The following is a 22,498-nucleotide window of genomic DNA, read 5'->3' on the forward strand; positions in this document are numbered from 1 at the left end:
CACTAACCTTATTTCAGACTCAGGCATTTTACTGTATATTCTGAAGGGTAAAAAAAAAAAAAAAAAAAAAAAAAAACCCAAACAAAGCAAAACAAAAGCAAATGGGCAGGCAACCATTGTGTATTGTGTAAACTATTCTCTGAGTACCACAGAAGCAATATGCGAAGAAATTCATAGCCATTAGCAAACAGAAGGAGTCACTATTATTAGAGGAATTTTGAAGAGATGATTAGACACCTGGAAAAAACTTGCTGCAGAAGGGTTTCAAAATTCAACTAGACCTGCATCAGAAACAGGGCTGATTGACTCCTGTCATGGCCACTTCACACAAACGAACAACATCCAAACCATGCTCTCCTCCTAGCACAGCTTGCTGTTCATACCAGGCTTTAACTTCCCTTCTCCAATATGACTTACCACTTGCCATCTGATTGGAAAAAAAAAAAAACAAAAAAATAAAGGTAAATGCTGCTAAGCCACTGGTAATGGAATTTCTCTTCTGTGCTCAACTAGTCAAGAACAATTTCTCATTCCTGCAGAACAGAGAGAATGCACAGGAAGAACTATCTGTGGAAGGCTCTCTACTATTCCCTCCATTATCTTCCCAGTTTCTTACAACCCCTTTTAAAAACATCAGGGTGAGGAATACATTCGCAGGACATAATTCTATGGCAACTTTATGTCTACTCTGGAAAAATAAACATTCTCCTCATGTTCCTTCCTCAAGGCTTTTTGTTCCCAGTTGATGGTACACTGAGCTACCTGGTTTCATGGTGCTAACTTTTTCCTATTTCAAATACATGACTAGCTCAGCAAGACAGCTAAAAGCAAAGAACAGCTTTTTCTGATCTTGTTTTTCCATTTACGCAGATGCTACCAGACAAGTGTTTGTCGCAAAAGGCAATGATGGGACAATCTCTTTATTATGATGTATCGTCCTCTATCAAAAGCCAGCAAGGTTGAATCACAGGAAAAGAATCCAGCTGATTTGAAACCACCACAATGGCAAAGTATTCCCTCTTCCCACTCCAAACCTCCATCACAGAAACAGGATGGAGATGTGTTTTGTTTCCCCAGTTCTAGAAGAAACCTCTTTGCTCACACCACAGAAACCCATTGATGAGTGCTGTGTCACCACTTCCAAGACCAGACCACACTTCATAACCAACATCTGAGGTTGCCTGTATAGAAATTGTCCTTTCTACTCCCACAGAGTCTTTTTTTTTCCTTTTTCCTAAGAACTATTCACCATGCCTGTAAAGATCAAGAGATAAGATAGTATAAGGAAACAGAACCTCAGTTTCTCTTCTGTAACTGAAGTTCTGTTCTTTGGCAGTGCTGGACACTGCAATTGCTGCAGAAGGCAATGCAGGCTGTGAGCACTCCGTGTTTCTCATACTTACAAGTCAGGTGTCGTGATTTCTCCTCTTCTGGTTTATATGCTTTTTCTCATTACGCTTAATAACAATGCTGAAATAAATAGCTCAGTGGCATAAAATATTGCAAGCTTCAACAATTCATAAAAAGGATTTATACCCAAATAAAAAATACTGCATTTGGAAAAAGAGTGCAGCAATATGAAAATGTATTTCTTTCAAATACATAGTATAACAATAGAAACAAATTATACCCAACATTTTATTTCCGCTTAGAAGGAAAATCTCATATAATGTGTTGTTGATTATATTTCCTTTCTTGCTCATTAAAATCCACCATTCTGAAGAGTTGTTGCCTAAATAGCAAAATCTCCAGAACATTCGTATGTGACTTGCACCAAAGGAAGCAGGTGTCAAAGAACAAAAAATGCAAATGCAGCTCCTACAGAAATCTTTCCATCTTAACCAGCAAGTTTCAGCTTCCCCCCCCGCCCTCCCCCTCTGAATAGCACAGGGATTTCTAAGAGGATGATGATGATGTCTCATATTTCATTGACAGGTGCAACTTCACACAGTGCCCTGGACATTGCTATAGGCTTCCTGCAATGAGCAGGAAGCCTCATCCTTCCACACATCTCAGACTTATGAGCTAATTTGTATATCTTGGGAAAAGCTATTATAGATGGTGTCATAAAAATCTATGCTCCCTAAGAAACTAAGAGATCCCAACTGCCATACAAAGCAGTTTATCTGAGCAGAATAGTGGCATTTCCGAAATATTCTTAATAATTTCCAGTGTCACTAAAATAGCTGGGTTTCTTTCTTCACTTAGGAAGAATACACTGCTGCACAGTGCTCAGGTTGCAATGACTTTGGGCTAGATCCTCCATTTCAGTTTCCAAAGCAGTAAGCCTCACTTTTTTAACCTGAGTGTTAAATTTACACAAATAACAACCTCCAACTGTAAGACCGGTAATAAAACACCAAGAGAATACAGCAGATTAAAACCAACATCTAACTCAAAGAATAGTAGGTCAATTAGACACAGAAACAGGAATGAAGGGCTCTACTGCCTCTCTCCATACTCTGAAGAGCGGTGAATTTTTTCCTTTCATGAGCATTCCTAAAGGTACATTCCTGTTAAAGAACATCAACACTTTGAAACAGAAAACTACAGAGTCCCTGTAAGTCAAGAAAAAACAAAGCCAAAACAAAAAAAAGCACAAAAAGTACACTAAACATTTAAATATACCACAACAATATAAACATTAACAATATAAACAAGATAAACATATAACATTTAAAATGTTAAGTACACAGCAGTCAAAACTACAAGCAGAATTCTTGCACAGGAAGGCTCTATCTTTAACATTTTTCTTTATTTTACAGGAATCAGGAAATGGTTCATTATTGCTGATTTAGGAGAACAGGTTTCACATGGGAATAGTTATGCAAATTGGATTTAATGTGTGTGTAGTAGCAGGAGGAGGCAGGAAATCCCCAGAAGAGGTCATTTCTTCCCATTTTTATTTTCTAGAAAAAAATGCAAAACCAAAACAAATCCTCTGCAGCATATGTGCACCTAAACATTGGTTACTTTTCACATTTAAATTTCTACAGTCACTACTGCGATCCATGTGTCTCACACACCAGCGTGATGAGGGAAATTGCGGGTGGATGTGATGAGATTAATACGGCTCTTCCCAACACCCCAGCCGTGCCTGCTGTTGTTTGGCCATTCTCTTAGCTTCATTCATATTCTGATCAGAGAAGGAGTTGCTGAAAATCAGTTTTATATTAACACCATACACAGCAAAAAGTGCTCTTGTTCCTGCATAACCACACCTGCACTCAAACGCCTTCTCTCCTACCCTCATTTGCTGGAGCTGCTCTACAGCTCTGCTGCAATGCCTCATCACGAGGCAGGTGATGGCTGCCAGGCTTTTATGCCTGATTTTAGAGACTACTTTATCAAATGCTCTTTACTGGATGTACCCTCTGTGCATAAAAAGCTGGGACAAATGTTAGAACAGGTATAAACTCATGTCTGGCAACTGCCCCTTTTAAATGTTAAAAGCAACTAAAGAGTATTTCCTATTGAATTTAAAACCTCTGCCTTTTTCTTTTGTTTCTTAAATTTATTTGGTAGTGTACACACACCGATCTGCATTATACATGCTTAGGCACATATTGGAGTAGATATGTGTGCAGGGGTTTGTTCTTAAATATAATGCACAAAGTTCCCCAACCCAAAGATCTTTCAGACCCAGGATAGGCTTGGTAAAAATGTGCTGAAGCAGGAAATGCAAGGAAACTATACGTGACAACTGTAAGCAGTAGGGAAAACAGAATTACCTAGAAGGAAACTCAGTCGCTTGCCAGTTTATAGCCGAAGATTGAAGTCAATACAGTTACTGTGCTAGCCTCCTTGCAAGAACTCTATTCATTATAATGTAATTAAGCCAATATGAGAAAAGGGCAACAAAAATGGGCAAAAGTGTAATGGTCACAATGCACTTTTGTGGACAGTAAGGCTCAAAGTGCTGAGCACCCCTGGATTCCTGCCGAAATCAACAGTGGATGGTTTCTATAGCTTCACATAACCAAACCTAATTCTACTGTTATTTTAGATTTCCTGGGTTATTCCTTCATCTAATATTAATTTAATGTGGGTTTTCAACGTATATATCACTACTAGAAATTGCTGCATGGCTTATTTAAGCACTTTGTATAACCATTATACTTCATCATTTGGGATGCAATAAAAATTGGTTGATATATTCAGCAGCAGAATTACTCATTTGTGAGCTATTTGTTTTAAAGAGCCTCAACCAGTCAAATTACAAATATATGAGGTTGGGTGATCAGAGCAAACCACAGTAACACACGCTATTTCAGAATTATTTCACTTTTTGCTATGTAATCACTTAAACAGTATTAGATGTACTCTGACTAGGTTGTATCAGCTTTGGCCAATACAAAAGATCCCAGCAGCAAAATTATTCTCCTGATAATAACTCATATACTGCAGCAGCAATGGCAACTGGATTTTTTTTTATTTTGTTACGTCCTGCTGGGCAGGGAAGGGGCTGCCGCTGACAATTCAGTCAAGGCCACGATCACTCCTTCTGGCCTAGAAATGGAAGGATGTCCCCTGGAACTGTCAGGTGGTCTCTTCCCAGGTGCTGGAAATGTCTTTCCCTGCCATTAATCATACACATGCTGCATGTACTACATTCTCCAACTATTCACTATCTAACTAACAGAATGCTGTAATTCAGGCACACCTGAGACTGATATCCTTGAAGCATTGAAGGTTTTTTTTTTCTTTTGGTTTTGCCTATGTTTGTCATATGCTACAGGTGCTTTCCGCAAAGACTTAAGAATTTGTCATTCACGTGGCAACCCAGCCATTGTGTGTGTCTCCCATCATTTCTAAACCACTATTTCCTTCTCTCCTTCTTGGTTTTTTTTTTTTTTTTTTTTTTTTTTTTTTTTTTTTTTTTTTTTTGGCCAACTGCCTTTAGTTGAGAACCAGAATTCAAGTCCCGTTTATTCTTCCGAAGCTTGTTTCAGCATTCTTTCCCCAGCATGGTTCAGAAACACTGGCTGCTATCAATGACTTTTTTTTCTTAATATATTTTAAGGAATGTCATGTTACCTTCTTGCTGTTTCTGTTTGCCATTTTGGAAGCTTTCTTTGCTCCAGATCTACAAGGTTCTTCTGAACACTCTCAGTTGGCCTCTGGGAAGTACAGAGATCTCTGACCTGAAACCATTCAGTCACTTAGGATATGGTGGACTTCGAGCACAGGAGCAATCCTATTGATTTAAATGAGACTACTTGCAAGTTTAAAGCTCAGCATGAGCTTCAGTACTTGTCTGACTGGGGCCAAAGGGCTCGGAATCTCGGAGCTTCAATACCAGTATGGGCTACAAATGATTCAAGATTTAACACCCTGATGACAGGATGGATGATCAAGAGATTTCTGATACAATCGTGCAGCCCACTCTCTTCAATGATGGAGGTTATTTTTGACTTCTTTCCATGGCTATGCAGTACCAAAAAAGGAGTTTCACAATGTTCTGCAAAGCATACAGACAAACCCAAGATGATCTACGGCACTGTAAAGGTTTTATTGACATTCATTTAAGATGTTCTATACAACTCACTCGTAAGAAATGCAACCTTCTCAAAGTCATGCCAATAAAATGTTTATGCTAGACCATCATGTATTCTCTGTATATACCTTGCTATGCATACACATAGACACACACTTCATATATCTTCAATTACAATAAAACTAATTAGCCAATAAATCACAGTTGAGGCTGCACCTCATTTGTTCAGATATCTAAGTTCAATTTACATACTAATGGTTGCATATTTGCCTTTAATAGATGCACTATTAGAAAGTAAACATAATAAATGAATAACCATTTAAGCACGGAGTTACCTAATCTTGATGAAAAATATCTGAAAATGTAGCAGCCAGTGAATCTATTTACTTTTTTACTGGGAAATAAAGCTAATCACAGACTAAGAAGAAAAATATAAATTATACAGGATAGCATACTAATGATAGATCAGCCAGACCCACCCTTCACAGGGAATGTAATAACATCAAATTGGTGGAAATAGTTGACTTATACAATAGATGCGCTCTTTTTGAAGCATGGAAGGAAGGGTACAGGCTAAGCTGATTTAATTTGCAGAAGTCTCCTCTTGGATCTGCTGCTGCATCTTATTTTTGACATCTCCCAAAGCTGCAGGACAAGCTCCCTGTCTCCCAGCAGCCACCAGGTTCCTGCACAGGGAAGATGCCCTGGGATGATGCCTCTCTCAGTTAAGTGGAGCATGAGGTTAGAAAGTGGCACTGTGTAACTCCGTGAACAACAGGTCTCACACGTGTAGTAAATGGTGCAAACTGTATTCCTCGTTCTCATCATTATGATAGAGACCTAATCTCCACGCCACACTCAGCAAAGGGAAACAGGAATACGTGAGGCCCAGCCTTTTATAACTACTGCCCAGAACAGAGAGGAACCTGCTTTGATTTCCTTACTTGTACAATATACCACTTCCTCCTACACAACACTTCTGTTGGAAGAGATTCCCTTTTCTCATCTTCTGTTGACCTTGACTGTTTCCTTTTCAAAGCAGAGACAATCTCCTAACATTAAGACTACAGACCCTATTTTGGCTACAGCTGTGTGGCAGGGGAACTGAGTGTCACTTTTAGCTGCTCTTCAATTCTCTCTGTCTTCTTCTTGTCCCACTGTCAAAGGTTACCAGCCCTTCAGCTCTCCCAGCAGAGCTGCTGTTGGAGCTCTGTCTGTCCTGCCTTAATCAAAATGATCCTGTTTCAAGTGTTGAGGCTAACACAGGTCATTTTGAAGTGACTAAGCCTCAAGAGACCACATATGCCAGCAGATTTAAGGAACGACCAGCTCCTGGAGATGATGGAAGGCAGTGGTGAAATAAGGGGGCAGTTAAGGTTACTGCATATATTGTAGAATATTATGGACACTGTGAAAATGAGGAAAAGGAGGGGAAAGCAATTCTTTTACTTTCTCACAGAAAGTCTGCAGTCTAGCTAGGATTCAAAATCAAAATCAGTGCTTACCTTAGAACGACATAAACACACTGCTGCTTCATCTCAGCCAGGGCCACTAAGCTCATCTCCAGTCAAAATAAATGATTATTTAAAGCAAGTGCAGCAGCAGCTGCTGCCACTACTGCCACCAGCAAATGAACGTGGCTTTGTGAGGAGAGAAGGTGCCAGCAGTCAAGTGGCACGACCTGGCCTGCTCACTGCGGCAGGGAAATGATGGAGATCCCAGGAACCCTCCTGCCCAGAGAGCCCATTCCTCTTACTGAACACCCCCAGGCATACAGCACTTCATCTGAACTGTGGGTGCCTTCCTTCCCTAAATGTCATTTCATTTTCGTACCTTTTCTTCTGAGGTGTCAGCCCATGGAGATGTCTCTTGTGCAAGAATGCTGGCTCAGTGTGAATGACAAAACAACAGCATGCCAGGATGCTCAGAGCTCTGAGGAACAGAGATACAGCACTGCATGCTAGATCAGATCCAGGCCAGGTATTTTACAGCTCATGCCTTGCAGGTGCTTAGTCTTTCTTACCTCGTCCATCCTCAGTCATCCTGATTTCATAGCCTGAACAAAAGTCCTACAAGCAAGTGACTGAAGACAAGTAACCAGCCTCTGATCCCCCACACTACTGTGATTTATGTGAAATTATAGCTTGAGTGATTTAGCCAATCCAGACCAGCACAATAATCTGACCTGTGGGGAGAAGCACCCTCACACTGCAGTGCTTACTGACTGCAATGGTGCCAGCCTCGTCAGCTTCTCCCAGCAGCTTTTTGACCTACTAAATCCTGTACACATATCTTGAGTAACAGTGAGGAGACAAAAGCCTGACACATCCAGGCTCTTAAAAGGCACAAAACATGTACTTTAAGTCCTAAGAATAAGCTCAAATTAGATCCCATCTCTGAACAAGAGCATATTTAACTCAACTATTATTAAAGGTTATTGCTTCTCAGTGCAGTGTTCATCCATTTGAAGAACACTTTAATGAACAGAAAGAAAAATATAAATGTTGGTGCTTAATATGCAGATCATAAGAAGTTTCGTGGGAATGTCTAAAGGTTGAGAGGTTTCTCTCCACTAAGCAGGCAAAGAAAGGACACTTATCCAAGCCCTGTGAGGCTGCAGGGTGGGGGTCTGCGTAATGGAAAGCTCTCAAAAACATCTGGTTTGTCTTGGTTCAGTTCAACAGGAAAATACGTTCAAGAGGAAACTCTGGCACTTTTCTAACAGCCATCAAGATTTTCTACAGAATCAACATTGGAAGACAGTTCTGAGACAGGGCTAAAACAGTTTTTTATTTCCATATGTGGTATGAATAAACTGTGTGATTAATTAATTATGACTCTTTAGAGAGTAGCCAGGTACAGGAGGTTGGCTAACTTGGTTTTGCAGAAACCTGAAAAAAACAGGGAGAAGAAAAACTGGCTTATTAACTCCTATCATGCAAGGGCTAATGACAGCATTGAAGACTACTTCATAATACTCCTACTTGAAGAGTCATTAACCCTTTTTAAAAGCAATGTCAGTATGTATGGTCAGAGTTCAAAAGCTCATTGTAAGATGTCGAAGAAAGCTCGATACAAGCTTTCTTTTAAACAAAAGAAATGCTTTTGGTCCCTCATACTCATCAACAGAGTTGAAAAATGTAAACTAAGAGTAAGCTGAAGATGGGACAGTGGAGATGTTAAATCAAAACAAACAAACAAAAAAGTGATCATAAAATGGGCTTGATATCACAGGCAAAAAAAAAAATGTTTTTAAAGCATTGACCAGATTGCATCTTCAGAATGGAGAAAGAAAGGGCTTGAAATAATTGTTCATCTATTTTTCCATCTCTGCTGCTCCTCTCCCACCCCTCTTACTCCCATAACCTCCCTACCTTTCACTGAGTAGGCTATGATGAACTGCCAAGATGTAAAGATGATACAGCAATAGTTAATGGCCTCCTAATAAAACTCAAGTCTTTTACTGTGGTCCACCTTAGAGCACTCTAGCACCTGACAATTCCCTTTCCTTGAAGGCCTCCACCTAGTACATCATTCCTCTTGATCCATGTTATCACTTAAAATGCATTTTCAGCCAACAAACTTGAATTTCATCATGAGCTCTAAAACGTCAGATCATTGGAGGTGTTGTTTGGGGAACTTCTCCTCCTACATACAAAGCTGAACCAAGGCCAAGAGAAAAGAGTGCTGCCTAGCATGCAGAAAAGCTTAAAGGCCTTTCAAGACATTGTGACCATGCTCCTGTTCATGGCACGGGGACGCAGCAAAACAGGACTAAGCTCCTTGTGACCTCTGTGCAACTGATACCCTAGCACAGCATCCACTAGGAAAATAAAAAAGGGGAAAAAGAAAAGGTTTTGTTCACTTCTAGCTTCCTAGAAACTCTGTCCTTTACTTTCAACGTGGTTACACTAACCTATGCCTCTCACACCTTTAGATCATTTACCTATGGCCTGACTTTCTGCAGCTGAGCATGACAGTAACACCACAACCTACAGAAGGCAGCCACCTCGTCTTCTGGCTCGCCCTCAGCATCAGACTATATCTCCTGACTATCTTGACTTTCCCTCAAACAGCCAATCTACTGTTAATTGAGGCTTGGGTCCACAGTTTTCAAGCAAACAAGAGTTCTTAGCTTATTTTCATCAACGATGAGACTGCAAGCCGTAAACCAATCTACAGTTTATGCTCCCCAGGACCAGTGCCAACAAGAAAGATCAGGACTGAAGTGAAAAGGACATGAGCAACCTTTCTTGTCAAGGGCAACTTTTTGTAAAGGACCAGAGAAAATTATGGATAGACAATGAAGATGTGATAAAAATCAGTCTTCTTGCCATAAGTGATAGCTGTACTCTGACTATGCCAATGCCAGCATCACAAAAAGCAAAGGAGAAAAAAAGTCTAAATACAGTTTTGACTATCAGAAATGTGCCAGAATTTCCACGAATCCCAAAACAGATGCTGCTGGTGGTTTGATGTGATTACTGGTTTGTTGTGAAGATTGCTCAAATATAATCTGAGCACCATCACTGTTCATTTTCCCTTTCACACTTTCGATTCTTAAAAAGTTAAATAAGCTGTTCACAAGCCAAGAAAGAAAAAGGGTAAAGGCAGTAGCAATAAGCATTTTAACACTTCAGTATTTCAGACATCATCAGACTTCCCCTAATCTAGTATCAGCTCAACTCACGCACAGACCAGCGAAAACAGTTGACTTGACCACGCTGCAGAAGCCTCTCCACGCCATCCAGTTATGTTTGATTACTTTGCTATTACAAGAGACATAGGTTGCCAGCTGGAGAAAACACATGAAGCCTCAATACAGGAGATAGGAAGGAAACATAAAAGAAGCTGAGCCTGCACCTTCCACCCACGACCACAGGAAAGAGCTGCTACTGGGCACCAACGCATGGAAAAGTTGTGTATTGATACCTGTTCCCATTGAGATACTGCAGATCATGAGGCATGTTTGCAAAGCACTCCCAGCATCTAACAGGGCAACTGACATTGACCTCCATGAATGCAGAGTAAATGACAAAGGGGAAAATTTGAGAATGTATTAAAATATTGAAATAGTCAGCATCCAATAGATTTGCCTATCAATACGGAATTACAGCCTCATTTGAGAACATGTCCAAAACAGGTAGAGTCCTAAATCAATCTCTATTCTAGACAAATTTAAAAGTTAGATATATGCTTAATATTTCATCTTCAGCATATAAATATATGTTTAATATTCAGAAGAGACATAGTAGTTGGATATCAGCAGCAATTCACATTACCTGGCTCAGAAATGTTATTGTCAAAAGCTGAAGTTTGTTCTAGTATATCAGATCATCCCAATAGCTGGAAAGCTGTCATTTTAAAATCTCATTTGAGAGGGGCATAGAATTTTAAATATGTTCTATTCTCTAGGATTATACACCCTTCTTACTGACAGAAAGTTATTATCATATATACATTATTTTACCTGGAATTTTATTTTTTGGCAAATATGAGGCACAACAAACTGCTTCAGGAAGCGTTCATCTTCACTCCAGAACAGTCGGATGTCAGGGATATCATACAGGATCATGGCCAGCCTCTCCAAACCCAAGCCAAATGCCCAGCCAATTTTATCCTGAGCACCAGCTGCAAGAAACAAAGAAATGAAAAAGATAAAAATTCAAGAGCTTAAGTTCACAGTGTGAAAAACTGCTGATAAAATGTTCACTTCTTTCCCAAGGAAAAAGAAAATGAAGTGGAAAGACAGCAAAGCCTGCAAATAATTGACAAATGAAATATCTAAAGGACAGACCCTACCTCCATCTAAAACAGCAGTAGGATTGAGGTATCCTGAGTGCAGGAACCAAAAGTAGCAACAGAGAGAAGCTGCACCCTTAGCTCTCTCAGTCCAAAGTTTCAGACTGACTTTGAAGAACATTGCAAATCATTACACACTATTTTCCCGTATTGTCCTTCGAGCCAAGCATTTTACCTCTTACTTAGGTGTATTTTTACAATACATTTAGGCAGGATTTTCCAATTCAAAATATTTCATTTGGGTTGACAGCTCAGGCCAAGCCAACACGCAGGTGTGCAGAGCAATGGGATTTGAGGCACCCCCACATCAGCATCACAGCTCCCACACTGCTGCACCTGGGGAAAGTCACTGCTCCCACAGAGGCAAGTCTCTTTTATGCAGCACTGCATATGAGAAAACAAGAATATTTAATATAGAAAAGCTTTACAGATATTAATGATGCAACATTCCTGCCTGGAAAGTAAATATTCATACCTTCTTCATTTATAGGACAGAAGCACTAAGTCATTAAACAGCCATTTTTTCAGCAGCAGGAACCACACTCCATGTTTAGGCACCATCCAAACTGAGCAGCTTTGACAAAGGCTCAGAGTTTGTTTGTTTGTTTGTTTTTAATCAAACAAACATCTAAACAAACAAGCTGGCACCGCAATGGTTCAGGGAGACATCACCTGTTATCAGCACTGGCAGTGCACCTCCAGGTCACGTAGCATCACTCCTGGTTACAGAATTACAGAAGGGCTGAGGTTGGAAGGGACCTCTAGAGATCATCTAGTCCAACCCCCCTGCTCCAGCAGGGACACCCAGAGCACGGGGCACAGGGCGGCATCCTGGATCTCCAGAGAAGAGAGATCTCCAGAGAAGGAGACTCCACAGCCTCCCTGGGCAGCCTGTGCCAGGGCTCTGTCACCCTCACAGTGAAGAAGTTCTTCCTTACCATGGAGATGGAACTGCCTGGGTTTCAACTTACACCCATTGCTCCTTGTCCTGTCACTGGCCACCACTGAGAAGAGCTTGGCCCCTTCCTCCCTACATTCCCCCTTCATGTACTTACCTCTCACAGCTAACCAAGGAGACCAAGGCTGAACCTGCCACTAAGTATTAATTTCATTCTTTGAAAACTTAAAACTTAGCAACTTCTCCACTGCTATGCAAGAGGCTAGAGTGAGAACTCTGCTTTCTGATTCCTGTCTCTATTATCTGAGCGGAGGGGAAAAAAAAAAAAAAAAAAAAAAAAAAAAGAGAGTAATCCCAGTATTTGGGCTTTTATCCTGAGATATGCTGCCATATTCACTGCAGAGGAAACAGTAGAGCCCTACATAAATTAGGCAATGGCATAATGAGCCTGGGGAGAGAGAGACAGTCCTTGTTTTGATTCTTTTAATTAATCTGAACCTGCCTATTTACCTGGAACACCACATCCCCAGCAGAACTATGTGAGCCTGATTTGCTACATCAGCAACATTGCACTATTCTTCAGAGAAAACTGACACAGGGATTTTATCAACTTTATAACCACCATCCCCAGAGTACTCTACATATTCTGTCTTGTCCTTTCTAGTGTGCTCACAGTCAAGGTTTTGCACTTTCTGACCTTTCAAAGTGGACAATTAAAATAGTGAATCATGGAAGTCATAAGAAATAGAGGAGAATATGTGACCTCAAGTGGTTCCAGTTACATCCAAGGTGCAGAGGTGCTTAAACCAGTATGTTAGAGCAACGAAGAGACCTCCTGATCTTGGAAACTTATAAACCACACTACATGACATGAAGAATTTCCTTTTTGATTGACTTATCCATAAAGAAAGAAAAGCATCTACAGGATATGTGTTTTATGTGAGCTTTGATTTTAAGTGTGAAGCATAAGTTGTGCCTTTTCCAAGCTGAAGGTACTTTTTTTGCTCTCCATACTCCAGTATATAAAAATTATTCGTCTTTTATGTCTCCAAAGAAGAGAGAAGAACTCATAGCAATGGCATTGATTCCCCAAACTATCCCAAAATTCTGCCCTGCTCTGCCTTCTATCAGCTTCTGCATCAATAATAAAATTTCCATTAATTTCAAAAGTACCAGAAATGTATACATACGTTGTGATGTTTCTGTAGAGTGACTAACAGAGCCAGCCCATCCTTTAGAGATAAACCCTGTCACTTGGAGCAATAGCTGTTAAGATTCAGACCTGCCACCACTTACTCTAAAGGTTTAAACCTGAAATTAAAAACGCCAAGTACAGTATTTATACCTCAATAATTTGCTAAACATTTTAACTCTCCAGTTCATATTTTGATTTTACATCAATAATTTATTTTTAGACGGACTGGGCCATGCCACACGTCTTTGCAAGAGGTAGCAGACAAAACATTCTTTACCCAGCTTTCTGCCTAACAGCTGGGAACATTGTCATCTGAGCTATGAATAAAGACCTACATGCAGGACTATGTCTTTTGGATGATCCTCATACAAACCTTCCGTACACAAACTTCTCACAAGCCAGCAGTCAAAGCTGTAGAAATGAAGAATGCCCTTTTTACTAAACAGAAAACAAACAAACAAAACACAGAGAGGATGAGATTTCCTCCCCGGATCAGCACTGCCAATTCTCATGCACCATTCTCATTATCTTTGTTTATACTACCTCTATTGATCTCTTCTCCAACCTTCTATTTGTAAAGCTCTACATCAAAGTAATTTTTAAGGATATGACTGATCTAAAGATATGATTGACTTTCTTGGGGAAGTCAACAAGACTACAGCATATTCTTTCAGTCAGAAACACATGTTTCTGACTGAAAGATCAGATAGTTTAAAGGTTAGGTATGCTGCTATCCACTCTGTTGAGTGAAGGAGCACTCAAAACATTTCACACCACATATATTTACATACACTGAATTTTGGCAAGTAGGACAGCAAGAAGTCATTTAAGTGCAAGCCAACTTGAAAGAAAGAACACATCAAAAACATTAAACCAATAGGAAAAGAGGTTGATGTTCTGAGGAACACAGCTGGCTCAAGTGGAAAATCTCAGACTCATAGATGCAGTTGCAGCACATCTACTAACTAAAATAACACAGTCCAATGGATAGGACTTTTGTGACACACACACTTGCCCCACTTTGCTCTCCAAGGTTTGGAGATTGCCAGGTTCCTGTTGTTTCATGTGAAAAAACCCTGACCACCCAACAGAAAAAAAAATTGCAGGAAGGTTTGCAAGCCATTTACCCACAGACAGAAAGGAAAGGGATAGGAGATTGACTGGTTCCTCTAACCAGAGTCTGACACTGCCCAATCTGACTCAAGGAGAAGGTTGCACTATTGCCAGTGTGTCTCGTAGAATAGGTCAAGAGACCTCACCTTTCCTGAGAAGCCCTGTCCATCTGCACTGTCCTTAAGCTTCATGCATCGGTCTGCTCTTTAATATAGGCTAATCAAGCCATTTAAAAAAAAATTTTTAAAGTTAAACATCAGTTTGATCAAACATATTTCCACAACCGAAATTTAATAAAATCGGTAATTTGAAGTTAGTCCCTAATGTAACATCAGTCTTCAAAGACAAGGCTTCAGCTCCAAGAGCTCTCTATCATACCAGCACCATCCACTTACTACCTTTCTTTGTCCTATGGTGCTATTACTACTTTACACTACTTCATCCAGGATAGAAAGTGTTGTAATTCCTTACTGAGATACATGTAAGGATCTGCCAGAGCTCACGGATTGAGCTCTGCCAGAGCTCACTATGTCCTCAGAAACATCCAGACAGAAATATTTAGCTTCCCCAGGAAATAGATGCGTGTAAGTCAGGATATTCTGTCTTGTGTAAGATTTTTAAGCCATATTTTAAAACATATTAGGAACCACTTGAGAAAACTTCTTAGTTATGCACTTCAGTCACACTTATTTTTATATCTATACTACCTTTTATTTAATATTTTTCTCTACTCCTGTAAAACTGCCAATAAAGAAATCTTTCTTTCAATAGAGCCTAAATTGAGTCTTCAAAGCCTTATACTCAGCAGTTACTGAGAAGTAAAAGAAATTGAATTTTGATCTTGGATTGAGGCAAAATCAGGAGGATACAACACCCTGCAAGTAAGATGTTCCTCACAAAATGCCCAGAAATTAATATATCCAAAGTGAAGGTAGCTGATGATTTGGAAGAGTTCCAGAAGCAAAGACCTGAACTTGTTCTCCTGCTTCAGCCCAAACCATGGCTATTGCCTAGGCGAAATCACAGACTAGAGCAGCGGGTAGAGAAGTGGACACATTCCCAAGCAGACACAGCCTAGCCATCCTGCTTTATGAAACTCATCAGTGCTTTAAACTGCATAGAAACTAATTCATGGACGTGGCAAACCAGGCACCTCTGAACATTGATTCAACAACTGCCCCGCCTGGAACACTGAATAAAGCGTAGCTCTGGAGTATATTGCTCTCATTCACCAGTGGTAAACAGAAGATAAATGCAAACAAGTTTGAAGGATATAGCCTTACTACCCAGTACAAATGAGAGAAAAGAATGAAACAAAAGTCACAGTTGTTATCCTGCAACACACACCACCTCAAATGGGGAATGTGATTCCCAACCCCCAGTCACAAACATGTGCTCTCTTCCTCTTCTCAGAGATCTTTTGGGGGTACCTGCCCACACAAATAGCAATACCTCAGTCCTCCCTCTCATTCAAACATTGTTCTCGGTTTCTTACCTGGGGTCTGCTTCTCTGCATGCACATTCCCCAAAGCCAGGTCCAAGAGCACAGCAAATCAACAGCAGGGGCACATGGAGCACAGGAGTCCTGGGGCCCTTCTCCAAATCTACCTCTGCATATCACTGAAGAGCTCTCTGAGATTTTATTGTAAGTTGATATATAACTCCAGAAACTCTTGAAACAAAGACCTACCCCACACTCGAGCCATCATGACTGGTAGATAGCTTAGAAGCAAGCTTTTTTTTTTGAAAAATGCGTTCTGCAAAATAAAATTTATTCACCACTACAAACTAAGTACACATATTCTACAGGAGGGACACATTAATGAAGCAAAACATATTTAGTCCATGTTAGATATAAGCCTATCTAAATCCAATACTTCAGAATATTTAAGGTTGGAAGGGACCTCTACAGATCATCTAGTCCAACCTTCTTGCTCAAGCAGGCACACCTAGAGCATGTGGCACAGGGCGGCATCCAGGTGGGTTTTGAAGACCTCCAGAGTAGGAGACTCCACAACCTCCCTGGGCAGCCTGTTCCACTGCTCTGTTACCCTCACAGTGAAGAAGTTGCTCCTCACCTGGAGACGGAACTTCTTGTGCTTCAGCTTGTGGCCATTACCCCTCGTCCTATCGCTGGCCACCAGTGAGAACAGCCTGTCCCCTTCCTCCCTGCATTCTCCCTTCCTGAGCTTATACATATTAATCAGATCCCCTCTGAGCCGTCTCTTCTCCAGAGAAAACAGGCCCAGCTCACTCAGCCTCTCTTCATACGAGAGATGTTCCATTCCCTTAATCATCCTGGTTGCCCTTCTCTGGACCCTCTCCAGAAGCTCCACGTCCTTCTTAAAACATTCTTCTAGTTCAACTAAAACTCCAGTATGTTTCAGAGCCAAAGGTCTTGCATGGAAAAGCCCATACTGAGGGGTCAGTTTAATATGGAAGAGCTCAATGGAAGTATGAGCTCAGGTGGCTGGAATGCCAATGAACTGAGGCAAAAACAAACCTGCTGAGGTTTCTTTCTGAACTGCTTTCTTCAGCTAAAGCAAAAATGAAAACCACCAAATTATTCTCTAACTCTGTTAAGTTGATGCATTCTGGCTCCCATGTGCAATCTAGTTGAAATTACCTCCTAAAAGGACCTGGCTTTCAGACTACGCATGCTAAATTTGCCACTCCTCAAGAACTCCAGAAAAGAAGTAAACATTCAATTATGCCTGTTCTGTGGAAAAAGATCCAATCTTTTTTAAATCTTATATGTGGAATAATTTTCTAACAATAATAGACACTTTGAGACCACAACTTTCTCTCCTGGGTCAGGCTGATCTGTTCTGTTTGCTTCCCTCAAAGTTTTTTTGCTTAGTTTTCAAAGCTTTGATTGAGTTTTTAATATTTATGTTTGGTTTTGTTCCATAATCAAAATAGTCTGGTACATACTAGAGAAACATGCTGTCGAAAAAAATTTTACCCAAAGAAGCTATTCACCAGAATCAATTTTGCTCTAATATGTAATTAACTCTCATCATTATAGCATTTTTATCAGTATTTCACCAGGTTAAATAGCTAAGGGTTTCTGGTAGCGAAAAATGGATAATTCCAGCAGAGGATGGCAGGAAAACTGGAGTAGCACGAAGAGGAAAGAAACAAAACATTCTTTTTGCATCTCAGCCAGTCATTTCTTAGCTTTCATTTCTTTTATTTTCCTGTTTCTAAAATTATGAATTCTCCAATCCCTCTACCCTGCTCCTTTCCATCTTCCTTGCCCTGCCTAATGCCACTTGCCTTATTTCAGAAGCCCATGTAAATATTTGCAACAAAACCAAAGAGAGCACCACTACTAAATAGAATCTTACTTAAAACTGCAGACATTGACGCAAGTTTATAAAAATCCACTGCAGTGACATCCAACCTTTCAAATGGTATAAGATGAAGTGCCCACTTAGCAGCCAAGTGCAGTACAAGATGCTGTACAAATACCTACACATGCTGCTAAGGTATCCAACCTTCCTTCTCGGCTGCACTGAATCAGTGGCTTTTTTTCTTCTTCTTCTTTATCCGTGAACATCTCAAGACTGGACACTCTCCATGGAGGCCAGTACAACCTGCTTTAATTTATGTCACAGTGCACAAATGAGCTGACATTTTGGGTCTATTCCCCCTGGCTCTGCCTGAGGGTTTGAGAACTGTTCTTTTCGGTCTGTGCATGTAAAAACAACTTCCATTCCCTTTGATAATGTTTTCTTCATTCAGGTAGAGTTGGATTTTGAGTTGTTGGGTCTTTTAACATCTTTTAATATATTTAAATCTCCCTAGACACTGTGGTCATATCAATTTGAAAAGATAAGTTATAAAGAAACACATGAAAGGTAGCCATTAAGTGGAAAGAATGAAGTCAACAGCATAATTAAAAAAACAAAAATATATTTTTAAGGGCATAAAGCACAGCTGGACAATTTCAATCCCTACACATCCACCGTCCAGAGGTAAGTTTCCTGACAAAATTTCAACAGAAAAAAATGTTCACTGTGATTTTCTTGATCTGTGACCAGATCTTTACTTCAAGAACAACAGAGCAAGGAACAGAAACACAAAAGGCTGTCACAATTTCATGCAGTCTTCAAGAGATTAAGACATCCACAAGAGACTGAGGTAGCAGTTTTTATGTATCATATGACTAGACTCTACTTAACATCTGCTCGATATTCTTCTTCTTCAAAAAAAAATCAAAATAGTTGGAACATCTCTATATACCACAATATCTATATAATCCCACCACAGTACTTCACAGCAATTCTGAAGATGTTCCAAGTACACACAACTAATTTATTTCCATGGTCACGACATCAAATACCCAAATGTACTCAAATGTCTCATCATATAACACAGACTGGAAAAATCTTTGTTCAGAAGCATTAACCCCAATTTCCCCTCTCTTCCTGACAGAGATTTACTCCACAGCCCTGCACTACCAGAGCAATCCAAAGGGTTTCCTCAGTGATAGCTGAGTGTGACTGTCTAGCAGCGGATGCTGCTTAATGTTTCAGCGTACCAAGGAATCACCTTGTGATGCCCACCCCTTCTGGGGTGGGGACTGAAGGGTTACAATCAAGGCAAAACCAGCTTTCCTTCCTATGTGGTTCCAAAACACCTTCTGAAATCACACCTGGTCATGCAGGACATGATGGCTATTAATGCGTTTTCTCTGGATTCTGGGAAGCTTCTGAGAAGAAGGAGAGGGATCTGTAAGAAGCTGTGGAGTCGAAGTACAATTCCGGGTGAAACCACTGCCTACTACTACTGCTGACTAGTCTAAGCAGGTCTCTTAAGTTACTACATTGTAATTGGGGAGGAGACAAGCACTCGGGAATAACTATTCCCTTGATCATAAGACAGGTGGGATGAAACATCCATGTGCACTCCCTCTCTTTCCCTGGAAGAAGAAACAGAGTGTTTCTGAAAACACTTTACGTCAATGAAGGCAAGTGAGAGGCATTTCACCGTGTGTGTCCATTTAATATTGAATTTTTATCCTGAAATAAGCATGCATGTATGATTACCGAGAAGAAAAGCCCTTAGGCTCAGAGCAATCACAGCACATAAATTTCACTTTTATATTCCTTTCAGATTTCACTGTTCTTATGATTTTAGTAGCCTCTTCCACACCAGGAATTTACAAGGCACCAGTACAATGGGAATAGTGTTTTGAGTACTTTCTCATCTTTTTCTTCCCCTTCTTGCACTCAAAACAATACTTATTGCTCCTTTCCTTACAATTCATCTTATCAGCTATCTCATTCACCAGGAACACAGTCAGACCTGCCCCTTGCTCTCCTGGCTTCACAGTAGAATATTTAGTTATCAACTATTCCAAAAATTAACCCACCATCTCCATATGAAGCAAGGGGCAATAAAAAATATTGAGTTGAAGGAAGAGTAACTGTGCTGCCTGGAAGGACAAGTGAACTCTTCTCCCTCTATTTTCCAATTTGTATGAAATTCCTGAACTACGACAGCAGCATATCTATTTCTGAAAAATAACGTTTCCTTTAAAAGTAACAGGAACTGTATTACAATTTGGCATACAGTGGTTGAAGAAGTTCGACATCATACAGTATTAGCAGCTTCTGTATTGAACCACTATCACAGTCTGAAGCAGTGTAACCTTACGAAATCCCATGTCAACAAACTATAAACTATATAAGAAAAGATGGGGGAAAAAAGTGTAAGAAGTTTGTTTGAAACCCTTGAAATAACTTGTGGATGTATCTCAGCTGTGCATTTTGCATGGGCTTCTTGCCCACTCCTGTCATATAAATGACAAGGTATATAAATGATGAGGAAAAGAGGTGAAGATGTGAAGTAGCTCATGCTCTGCAATTCCTCCTAGCAAAACAGCATGACTACAACCACTCTTATGGTAAATTAAATATACAAAAGGAAAGGAATCCTACAAGGATTTGTTTTTCTCTCAGAGATGAATATCTTGGCAAGATTTCATTGCTATTCTTATATCTTTAAAATCAAAACCTTCATGACCAGCTTCTCAGAGCACACTTTAGAAAAGCCCTTTCACGCTCTCTGTCTCCACACTTCCTAGCAAAGGTTATCAATGGCCAAATGTTCTCTTTTATTTGCAAGACAGCATTCCCAGGGATGACACATGTCCAAGAATTTGGTTTTGCTAAAATTAAAAGAAAGATATTGCTTTCCTAGACATGCATCTCCACAGTGTGAACTCGTACAACTTCTATGGTTGGATAGATGGAAGGCATGGAAGGCGAATGCCTTTCTAATGAGGTATCTGTTCATCAGCAAAAGGCCGGTGTCAGCACAACTTCTGCAGCAAAACCCTGGTCCTGCTGGGATGAAGAGCCCTACAGCATTGCAATCCTGGCATCCCAATTCTAATACCATGCTGGGGCGCTATGCATTACGCTGCATTACTGATACACTGCTCGTGTACCACTGGTGCTGTGTGCTTATGCTTATGTAAATATTATCAGCATCCTACAGACAATCTCTCCATACATGACTGCAGTTATGGCTGTTGGGGAGAGTTATACTGCTAACAGCCAGGAAGGAAGGTCAAGTTCCCCGAGAAAGCATGTGCTGCAGCTATAATCTCTCCCTAAGTATACACAAATTGTACAGAACATCCCACTTCTTGGAGCAGGCAGCAACAGCACAAAAAGGAGTAGCTCTGTTTTTTATTATTTGGAGGAGGAGGGAATTTCTGTAGAAGAGGCAGTCAAAGACGGTAAAGACTGCACACAAAAGCACTCCAACTTACACAAATGCTTGAAAAAATATAATTCTCCCACAATGTTCACGTAAGCCTTCAATGAAATCTAGTATTTAGCACGCATAGTAATTATAGATGTGCATACACACAGGCAAAATTACCCTGCACAGCCTGCTATTATAGTACACCAGTGACCCATAAGGCTATGATGACATAGAACAGAGTATCTGTATTTTCCAGTTTTCATTTTAAAACAAGCAAACAGACCTCCAAAATGGGCCTTATTACAATACTTTGTATTTCACTGAAAACATAGACATTCTGGAACTAGAGTTAAGGTTGCCTGAGGAGCACTAAAATGCCCTCTTCTCAGAAATATATTACGATGCTGTCTTCAGTGTGACATTCAAGTATTAATCTTTCCAGAAGACCTTGATCTATTCGGTGCAGAGAAGAGGCAATGGTTAGTTAATGATCCCTGCTTGTGTTCCTTGCAGTGCTGAACACGTAGCCCAGTGCCTTACGTATTGAGCATTATTCAAACAGGGCTCTGAAGACAGGATTTCTTTGCTGAATTTCCGTAAGAAGCAGTCAATCTCATGGTATTTGAATGCTTGATAAATATTAAGATTTTTTTCCACGTGTCTCTGTGAAGCAAAGAAGTTTTACTATTACTACTACTACTATCTGAATTGCAGGTTGGGAACTTTGGCAAAGAGACTTCAAGACCAAAACTATCTATTATTTTTGCTCCCAAACTGAAATACCTAAGACCAGATGCTTCTGAGCACTAAGCATTATACAGTGTCTAATATGTCCAAACTACTGTTCTCCACTTCTCCAAACCAGACCTCAGGGTCTCAAGTCCAGCATGAGACAAAGAGCACAGACAGTGGTCACAATGTGGAAAATTTGAGTTAGAAGATGCCCTTACCTCAGGTGTACAAGTTGGAACTTTGTCACTTAGGAAAGAAGAAAGGCTGGTTTCTCCAGAGCACAGTCCTTTCCTGGTGTCATTTAAAGCATCCATTTCAGGGCTGTCAATGGTGGACTCACTGAGGCAGATGCTTGCAAGAAAACAGCATCTTCTGTTCAGCTGCCCCAGGTCACTCACAGAGCAGTAACCACCTTGGACATCAAATGGTGGTCCTTTGCGGAGGACGAAGAGGAGGTAGGACATCAATTTGTGTGACCTCAGTTTTGACATTTCACAAATTGCAAATGGCCAGTTTTGCAAACTTGGCAATGTCCTTG

General features: G+C 40.3%; 1 protein-coding gene across 3 annotated transcripts in view; it reads right to left on the bottom strand.

Annotated features, from left to right (window-relative positions):
* Positions 1-22,498, bottom strand: part of FARS2 (phenylalanyl-tRNA synthetase 2, mitochondrial) — a 229,694-nt gene that overhangs the window by 92,565 nt on the left and 114,631 nt on the right. For all 3 annotated transcript variants that reach the window (XM_026039766.1, XM_026039765.1, XM_026039767.1), the window contains one exon: positions 10,968-11,128. In XM_026039766.1, the coding sequence (XP_025895551.1) occupies positions 10,968-11,128 (161 nt within the window). The remainder of the gene's footprint in view (positions 1-10,967; positions 11,129-22,498) is intronic.

The sequence above is a fragment of the Nothoprocta perdicaria genome, unplaced genomic scaffold, assembly GCF_003342845.1.
Source record: "Nothoprocta perdicaria isolate Ctin4 unplaced genomic scaffold, notPer1 scaffold_24, whole genome shotgun sequence".
NCBI lineage: Eukaryota > Metazoa > Chordata > Aves > Tinamiformes > Tinamidae > Nothoprocta > Nothoprocta perdicaria.